Source organism: Sipha flava, unplaced genomic scaffold, assembly GCF_003268045.1.
Source record: "Sipha flava isolate LNK unplaced genomic scaffold, YSA_version1 1_pilon_pilon, whole genome shotgun sequence".
NCBI lineage: Eukaryota > Metazoa > Arthropoda > Insecta > Hemiptera > Aphididae > Sipha > Sipha flava.
In genome coordinates, this window is record NW_020272783.1 from 1,641,064 (window position 1) to 1,651,342 (window position 10,279).

General features: G+C 30.1%; 1 protein-coding gene across 1 annotated transcript; it reads right to left on the minus strand.

The window, feature by feature from the left end:
• Positions 1-730: 730 nt before the first annotated feature.
• On the minus strand, positions 731-6,044 carry LOC112681982 (juvenile hormone epoxide hydrolase 1-like). Its single transcript, XM_025552384.1, has 6 exons — positions 5,925-6,044; positions 3,854-4,133; positions 2,688-3,238; positions 1,477-1,688; positions 1,144-1,375; positions 731-1,060 (listed from the first exon to the last, which is right to left on the minus strand). Exons 2-6 carry the CDS (start codon positions 4,049-4,051, stop codon positions 847-849), a joined length of 1,407 nt encoding a protein of 468 aa, XP_025408169.1. The 5' UTR covers positions 4,052-4,133; positions 5,925-6,044; the 3' UTR covers positions 731-846.
• Between the last annotated feature and the right edge of the window lie 4,235 nt (positions 6,045-10,279).

The following is a 10,279-nucleotide window of genomic DNA, read 5'->3' on the forward strand; positions in this document are numbered from 1 at the left end:
TACGGTCGATACGGGCTTATAGTATTATTTATACTTACACAAAAATTATAACGAGATATGAGAGGTAGTTTGAAGATGGCATATTACTGGAAGTATTAAGTCATCTTTGTACATTTTTTTTTTCGATCAGTTGAAATATGTATATATTTTATTTGTATCTATAGTTTTTAATTTTAAATAGTAAAATTTGAAAAAATTGTCAAAATATGCAAAATAAACATAACAATTTTATAATATGCACTCTTCTGCAAAATCTATCAAATATGCAAAAATATGCACATTCAAATTTTAGATCTGATATCATGACACTGAAAAACGAATTTATTTCGCACTCTGCTATATTTAACAATAATTAAAAAAAGTATGCAAATGCTAGAAGTCCCTAAGCCTAATTATCATTATGCAAAAATGCGAACTAATATATGAAAAAGATAGTAAAATAAATAAATTGTAGGTAATAATTTATACTTTTTAACTAATATCTAATATTTCTCAGTTATTAAATGATCATAGAATTATGAAATTATACATGCTTGTTTAAAATAATTGATTACTTTATTCAGCTGTTTAATCGTTCGCCACTTCAAACGCCTAGTCCCATTAAATTTATAAAATATTTCCATTTTACCAAATACAAACATCTAATACTTAATAATAATATCATCTAATACGAGACTAGGAGTAATGAGGAAGAGGAAAGAGACTATTACACGTTAGAATGCCTTTCAAATTTCAATTTTTTTGAATTTAAAACTTTGATGGGATAATTTATTCAGAGTAATCGAATTGCTAGTAAACGTACAAAATTTAAAAATATAGTATATGAAAAATAAAAGTTGGTTAAATTTATTTTTGAATTGCTTCCATCGCAATAATCGATGACCTAATGTCTTCAGCCAGCAGTTTGGGTTGTTCGAATGCAGCGAAATGTCCGCCTTCCTTCATTTCCGTAGCACTGACCAGATTTATATATTTTATTTTAAGGAATTTCTTTAGATTCAATGCCATGGCCATTTCTTCTGGGAACAAAGCGCAAGCTGCAGGCACTTTTACTTTGGCCCTGTAACGATAACATAAATATGTCCCTAAGTATATACAACGATGCAAATCATGTATAGAGAAACGAGTGTACCCGTAACGTACTTTTTATGCGGCAGAGTTTGATAATGTTTAGAGGCGTACTCCGAGTAAAGACGCATCGAAGTGGTTATGGATCCGGTTACCCAGTAAATCATAACGTTATCCAAAAGTGCGTTTATATTGTATTTGGAAAAACCACCATCCAATAAGTGTTTATTTTTTAAATTGGTCCACGAGGAGAATTTTTCCAAGATGTAAGCAGCCAATCCAGCCGGCGAATCGGTCAGACCAACTCCTGTTGGAATTACGAAAAAATACAAATCTATAGCTATTATATAATACGACTGCATTGCAGTTTGATAACGTATTTATGAGCATATTCATACATTAACGTACCCACTGTGTCCGGTTTGGTCATTTGCAAATGCATGTATCCAGTCTCTTCTAGGAACGACATTAGCAACTCGCTCAGCGGATATGTTCGTGATTTCTCTATCTCAGAACTGACCGCCAACGAGGGCCAGTACGCTCCCAAAATTAACCTGGTGTAATCGCCCAGTGTCAAGAACGAAGTAACTGAACAAAAATTGGAATGCATACCACGAACCCTAAGAGATAACACATAACAATAACTGATAGTCAAATTTTAATAAGTGGTATAAAATAATTATTGATGCCAAAATTTAATTTTCAAAATGATCCGGACGCTCGGTAGTTATTGCCATACACAGGCGCATACATAATAGGAGGTTTTATGGTACAAGTCCCCCCCTTCCCCAAAATTAAGGAAATATATTAAATAAGATTTTAAAGAGTAAAAGTGAGTTTGTATAAGCATGAAAGCATATAACCTAAAGCCTCCAAAAATGTTTTTTTGTGTACGCGCCAGACTATACGTTTGAGAACATTATAGAAGCCGTCGGTTTTAAATAGTTATCTTTTTACCACCATCTTCCGGAACCATTGATTATATACTATACGTAAACAAGGACGCCTACATGATGATTTCCAAAGGCAAAATTGGGTCCTGGTAGAGTCCGTGGGTAAAATACGAATAGGTTCCCAGTTAGTCAACAATTAAAACACGAATTCTACTTGGAAGTTAAAACTGTTTCGTGGTTGAAAATGTTGCAAGTCAGTGTGTGTTTCAATATAAGCGAAATAAAATATCTGATCGAATTATTTCACTCTATAGACTGACCTATCGACTGAGTGAAATCGTATAGCGTCAATTACGAAATTATTGAGCACCCACATGTGGAATGTATACCGCGAACTCTATAGAATTTAAAAACAATTTAAAAAAATTGTTCTAATGGTATTTGCCTAACCTTGTGTAGGTGAATAGTGTAATTATATGGTTTGACAAAAATATAATTTTATAGTAGAGAAAAGGGATAAAACAATATTTACGATACTGTATTTTGTCATGTGAGAACAATACGTTGACATCTCTGTTTCGAACCCTTGTGCAGCTTATGCGATGGGCAGACAATCGATTTTAATTTGACGTGATGGTCAAAAAAAGTATCTTAAAACCCGTTGTCGTACACGTGACATAAATACACATTTGTACGATCATTAAACAATTAACCTAACCAAAGTACCTATCCGGGTAAATTGTAGATATGGTCTCGGCAATAATCGACCCCCAATCGCCGCCTTGCACGTAGAACCTGCCATGGCCAAGTCTCCTCATCAGTTCGACGAACATCTGACCGATCTGCGCGGGACCCATGCCGGGTCTGACGGCCGGTTCCGAAAACCCGTAGCCGGGCAACGACGGCGCGATCACCTCGAACGCGATCCCTCGCGCGTCCCCGGCGGTCAGCAACGGGATCATTTCATAAAACTCGACCACGGAACCCGGCCACCCATGCAGCAGGAGTAACGGTATGACGGTCTGAACGTTCCCACCAGGGACAACCGATGCTGGTTTCGCGTGTACGAAGTGCACGTCGAGGCCGTAGATGCGGGTCTTGAACTGCGGCAATCCGTTTAGGTACGCTTGTCTGGCCGTCCAGTCGTAACGGTTCGCCCAGTGGTCCAGGATCTCCGACAGCCGGTCACTGTTGAAGCCGTACTCGAAGTTGACGTTTTCCAAAGGCTTCGCTAAACTTCTGGTCTTGGACAGTCGGTCCTTCAAGTCTCCTATAATCTATAATTTACACTTCGATAGTTAAGTTGTAGTTATTATTAAGGAACAGATTATATCAAACATCATAATAAATACTGTTTATCGGTTATCGTTCTACTGTATCGAATGTTTCACGATAAAAGTATATAAAATCATATGAACAGTCGCTGATTGACAGCCGTATACTTACTCAAAATGATAAATTCCAGAAGGAGGAAGTTATGGGGTAGTCTAGATATAACAACATTTCATCAAATTTTACAATTTATGCATGGTATTTGTCTTAAAGAATAACTAAAAAATAATTGTCTTTAAATTATAAGTTTGGTTCACAAAACGATAATACAAATATAGATTTTCTTCGAATTTTGCTTATTACACATGTAAAGTTTCATGCAATTATATAATAATTAATACTGTGCGATTATTTTTTCCCCACTAATAGATTTTTTAAAGATTATATATATAGGTTATTATATTATTATTATTATATATCAAATACAATCGAATAATGGAGTTCTCGTTTGTGAAAGGTAATTAATCGAAAATTATTACCATATTACCGCATAGTCATTAGTATTTTTAGTAGACATTTTTTTTAATTTAATACACATGATTATCTCCATTATTATTTACCCTGTCTGAAATGTTTATTTGAAATGGTAGAATTTGTGTGTGAAACGTGTTTCTGTCAAAATTAACGCGATCAGATTCTAGTCCCCACCACACGTCTTCCGGCATTACTTCAGGTTCCACTTCCTTGAAGAATTTCCAATAATCGACCAATGCAATTATTACAGCTAAAACGGTAAAAACAAGTACGATTTTGTTCATTTTTCTTTGGAATTTGAAAAAACTTGATTCATATGCTGCCGGTCGTAAACTGATGTCTATATCACTTTGATGCAGCTACTCCCTGCAATAGGAAATATTTAAGTAAACATTAGAACAGTAGTTCTCAACCTTTTTCATTCGAAGGCCTCTGGTAAATTATAAAAATCTTATCTCCTCCCCCCTTAAATTAGAGTTTAGGCGACTTTTAGTCGTGCGAATCAAACTTTGTAACTATCAATATTAGATTAAAGCGAAAAGGTCTATCCGCTATAATTATGAAATTTAATTGTTATCGGTGCGGAATAATCTGAAAATATTTAGTGATTTAAATTTTACTCATTTGAATTTAAAATAACATAAATATTTTTATAATTTTTATCATTACTATATTCCACCGCATATGAATAAATACATTTTAATTAAAAAAAAAAAAAATTATAAGATTAAAGGTTAAAAAATATATCATCACATCAAATTTTTAATTGATAAAAAAGCATTTTTTTCTAAGTTTATCTAGCGCCTAGGTTTTCTTACGCTACTGGATAGTAATTGCCACACAGATGATGTGGCGTAATCAGAATGTCAAGCCCCCACGTTCGTCCATTAGGGAGCAAGGATGTAATTTCCTCCCTAACTTTGCCGAGTCTATTATACATTTATACATAAAATATTATAATTAGGAATTTATATTATATTTATTTTGTTAGTTAGAGCCCTTTCATATGTCCTCTTCCCTGTATTATTGATGATGAATGCCCTTACAAACCCATATACCCATATATCTCAATCAAGTCTTGTATATTATTGGCTTCAAATTTTGACAATATTGAAAAATTATTAATTCTAACATTTTTTTCAATATTTTTTAATTTAACAATGAATTATACAACTATATCATCAACCACAAGTAATAATTAGTAAAAGATTTTTTTTTTTGACATGAAAATTGACTCGATGTAGGAGGGCTTCCAATGAAGCTACCTAGGTACTTAGAATACTAGAGGAATAATCAGTGGTCGAAATGGCTCAAAATAAGTGGAGGGATGCCTAAACTTTTATAATATTGTTATATTACGCCTATATTATACATATACCTTATTTTTATAATACAATTTTATATTTACTATAAAGTTTGGTGTTTTATTTGTTGATACATTAAAATTTTTATATACATATAAGTATATTTGTATTTATAACGTAAATTATATTTACATAAATATATATTCAGTAGTAATTCAAAACAATATAATAAAACATAGAATTATAAAAGATCAAAAGCAAATTATTAAACATAAGTACTTATTAGTTACTTGTGACGAAAGGAGTAAAATCATTGATTATATATATATATATTTTTATTTATTTATTTTATTTATATGAATGAACAGGCTAGGAGCCCAATAGTACAACACAATTTGTAGTAATTATAATGAATATTATAACAATTAATAGATAAACGCCAAACAATACGGCGATTATATACAAATAAAAATAAAAGCATAAGTAAACAAGGTAAAAACAGTAGTAAGTAATAACAAATTCCTTGTAGGTAAAAGACCTCTGGGAAGACCAAGAATGCGATGGGAAGACAATATAAAGAAGGACGTTGAACATTTAGGTGGTGCTTCCAATTGGAGAGATATGGCATTGGATAGAGTAGGATGGAAGCTTGGTTGTGAGACGGGATGGTCTTAATAAGGCCCAATAAACCAAAAAAAAAAAAAAATAATAATAATAATAATAACAATCCCGAAGTGCATATTTTTACTTCTACCTCCTTGAGTTTCCCAATTCTGCCATTAATTAATGAGAAGTAATATCTACCGAATTACATACAATAGCAGTCATATCCATATATAGTAGGTGTACTCACTGCGATTCAGGAAATTTCCTCGAGATCATAATTTAATATGTACTGAAATGTAAAGCGATCAAGGGACCTGCGCACGGGTAACATTAATTGTTCAAATTGGACAATCTGTAGTACAATCATTGCGTAGTGAATAATCATGGGCGATTTAAATCGATGTTTTAAAATATCGATTTTTTTATACGATAAATCGATTATTTGAATTGATCTCCATGATCCGATCTTATAAGAAATCGATTCATTTTTTCATTCAAATCGTTAATCCGATTAATTTTTTGTGTATATAACCGTTAACATGATATTTTATGCGAATTAATTATTAGTTGTTGATCCGATTTCCAATCTTTTCACAGTGCTGACACTACCATTTATTCTCATGACGAACTTTTCATTCTGATTTAAATTGATTTACTTTCAGGAATCGCCCATCACGTATAATACGTGTGTATCCTCTAATTTAATGACATTCTGTTAGTTGAAAAACGAACGACAAAAAATTATTATTCAGTGAAATATATGGATTGTTTGTAACGTAAATATTGGAATCACGTGTAAGGTCGACGGAACGATTGAATTAATAAGAAAATTATGCATTTAAAAAATCACCGGTTACATCGCGTTGACCTTGACCCACGTTCGTGGTCGGAGCAGGTAGTGAGCGACAACGTGTGTGTTGGCAATATTGTTATCATGAGCGTAACTTGGAAATTTATTAGGGGGAGCAAATTATTGTTACAAATCAACTAGTTTATATAGTTAACCTTACTTTACTTACTAGTAAATGTATGTTACATTACCATAATCAATTTACTTCACCATGAACATTACCAATTGTTGTATATTAGTGTACGGTGGTCAATATAATTAAATAATAGAATTAATCGAACATAAATAATCTTTGATATTTTTATTATTATCAGGCCTCATAACTTATAGCATTTACATATTTTTTGAGAGGTCCTAGAAATACCTAAGTGAGCTATATATTTGTTTTAGATAATTAAGAAGCTAAATGCGAAATTTTATGTTGCATTTTTTTGCATAATTCAAAATATAATTGCTATTTTGCTTTTTTCAGACTCAGCTTCTTAGCATTTAAAACATTTTTTCTTAATGATAAAAAGTAATTATAGTAGTATTAATTTTTATATTTGTAATTAATTCATGTTAATTAAATAATTTTTCTTCTTTTGGTTTAAATTATATATTTATTTATATCATATAGAAACGCGATCGGAATTTTAATAATAGGAGTTTAAATTTTTTTTTATACATAATATGTTTTTTAAATGAAATTTTATTTTAAATAACAAATGAAAATTGTGTTTTTTTACATGATAATTTTATTTTATATATTTTTGTATTTTTAGTGCATGATTAAGCGCTTATATAAATATTTTTAAGAGCATATCATAGCGCTTATAACTACTTTTTTTAGAACTATAAGTTATGAGCCCTGATTATTATTGTATAAAACTATACAAATAGTAATAAATATAACCTGCTGTTTTGTATTTATTTTAAAACAAGGTATGTTAAATATCAAAGGGGGCACTGTCTCTCCTAATTTATTCTACGGAAGGCAACGGCCTCCCCTAGTTTACGCTATTATTAGTGTACGCCTTATTACAATAAGTATAATATTACTGTTCCAGGACACAAGTAGGTACTATGGAAACCAGTTGCTTAGTCAGGGGATGGATTTACGGGTTATGACTCCCCCCTGAAATATCACCTTTATTTTGTAAAATATACAATAATTTTGAGACATAAGCAGTGACTAGCAATAAAACTCAACTGATAAAATACAATCAATAAAACAGCGACCGAAAACGACCGTTCATACTAGCTACGCTTTTTGTCGGTTATCGAAAACAGAGCATCCAAATAAATATGATTAAAAAGCTGATGATTTCTTTTTAATTTAAAATTTATTTTATAAATAGTAAAATTTTGGTCGATTTTTACGAAATATATCTAATCATAAAATCAAATTAACATATATAAACAAACTATAAGTATTTCAGTCTAGATCAGTTTTTTTCCTAATTTTTCAGCAGCTGAAAGGTTATCCTATGCTGGATTGTGTTGGTACACAACTTCGGTTACTTTCAACAAACATGAATGTTTCAAATCCCTATTTATGTATTCATTTGAACTTATATCCCATATACGTGGATAATTCTGGACTTTTGCTGTAAGTTTTTTGATGATACACAATTTTATATTTAAGATTTGAATAGTGCTCGACTTGAGGGTGAACGCAGAGGGGTGGAGTACTCCAACTAATTTTCAGAAATGTTAGCGCCTCCTTACTATTATTACTTTATAATTATAACGCTCAACAAGTTTTAGGGACGCTCTTTTTTTTAAAGTAAACAGAGTCGAGTACCTCTTCTTTAATTTTGCCAGGTCGAGCACTGGTTTTGAATTTTCAACTTTGAAATAAAAAAAAAAAATAAAAACAATCGTACAGCGAGTGGCCGACCGAAAAAACCCACAGTGTAATCGGCTTTGTACAAACTTTAAAACCTTAAAGGTAATTTTGAGATCATTGGAAATGTATCGGCGCCTTTAAACAACAACACTTAACCTCAATCATGAGTATGATGTAGTGGTTGTGCAATCGAAGTCTGCCAATCAACCTGTTAAAATTTAGACATTTTATAATACCTTGTGATAATAATATAAAATTATTACTATACTCAAATTACAGTGTAATACAGCATATTAAAAGCGTGTTCTTTTGGACAACCGACGCCGGTAATGGTACATTTATATAGGCATGTTTAGACTTTGTTAGCCGAGGGGACATAAAAATTTTTAAATCATGACTTATTTTTTTTTTTTAGACATGAAGAAATATTTATTTTTTTATGTTAAAATTTGGCAATAATAGGAATATTTATAGTTGTTATTATTTTAACACTTTTTCACTCTTAATCAACAAGAAGACCAATTGACTTAACGGCATGTAACAGTGTGTGTGGAATGGGGTATAAATTTTCAATAGAGAAAATGTATAAAATAACCAGAGTCCCTGATGAGCCTGCTACAATACAGATTAAAGATGATAAATAATATTAATTTAATAAACAATGTGTAGACTACATTATCAATTGATTTATGGAAATACGAGTAGTTGATATCTTCTTGAATTTAGCGAGCAAGAAAATGTTGACTTCCATGTCATTATTTCAAGAAAAATTAGAAGTAAAATAAGAAAAATCATTTTAAACAGTGAAAAACAGACTGATTACATCAAATTTCAATCCCCGATAATTTTAAAACATGAATATATATATATACATATATATATAAGACATAGATTAAATAGAATGAAATAATAAATAAAAAAATTAAATTTGTATTTGTTAAATAAAAATTCTTGATTAATCATAGTTTTCATTTTCTAGTGTGATTCTTACCCACCAATTCCTTGGATAATCAAGGTTCTATTGTCAAGGAAAATTGGTTAATTACAGCTTTTGGAAATGTTTTTCAGATTAATTAATGAACATTTTGCTCCTTAGTACTTAGATTATTTATAATATTGTTTTTTAATATCTGTTCAGCCTTTAAAAATATATGTATTAAAATTATTAATCAAAAAGTATCACTTGTGAGACTTTGTTTATTAGTTCTATTATATCATTATTACAATTTACATACTTTACATTATAAATGAAAAAAAAAAAATCGGAGTAATAACATATTCAGTTTACAAAAAAAAAAAAAACATTCAGTTGTAATAACAATTTTATCTCAGAATGAATAAAATACAAAGTTTAATAATATGAACGTGTAACAAAAGTTAAAGGAAACAAAAATTAATTTATAAAATTATTGTGATTGAATAAATATAATTAATACATCTATTTTAATATGTTAAAGACACATAGAATTTTATACTAAAAAATGTGTAATCAAATATCTTAATAAAAATATTTTATAACACTAATGAATAAGTGAATCAACATGTATAATCTGATAGAAATAAATTTGACAAATTTTACCTGAGATAATTAAAAGATTAAAATAAAGCACTTATAGTAAGTTTAAATTCAACATCTAATTTAAATAAATGTACATCAGTATTTAATATTTTACTATGTGCCTTACAGAATTACAATGTCATAAAATTGTGTAACACATTATGACACAAATTTATATTTTTAGAGCTAGTATTAGTAAATTAATTTTTAAAACTTAATATTTAAAATAAAACTGTATTTTAGATGTATTGATTAGTATTTTGTAAAACAAAATTGTTTAAGAGTTTTACCTAAATTAAAAAAATTATTCATGTACGAAATATTATAAACATTTTAACATGTATTTACAAAAGGTATTGATTA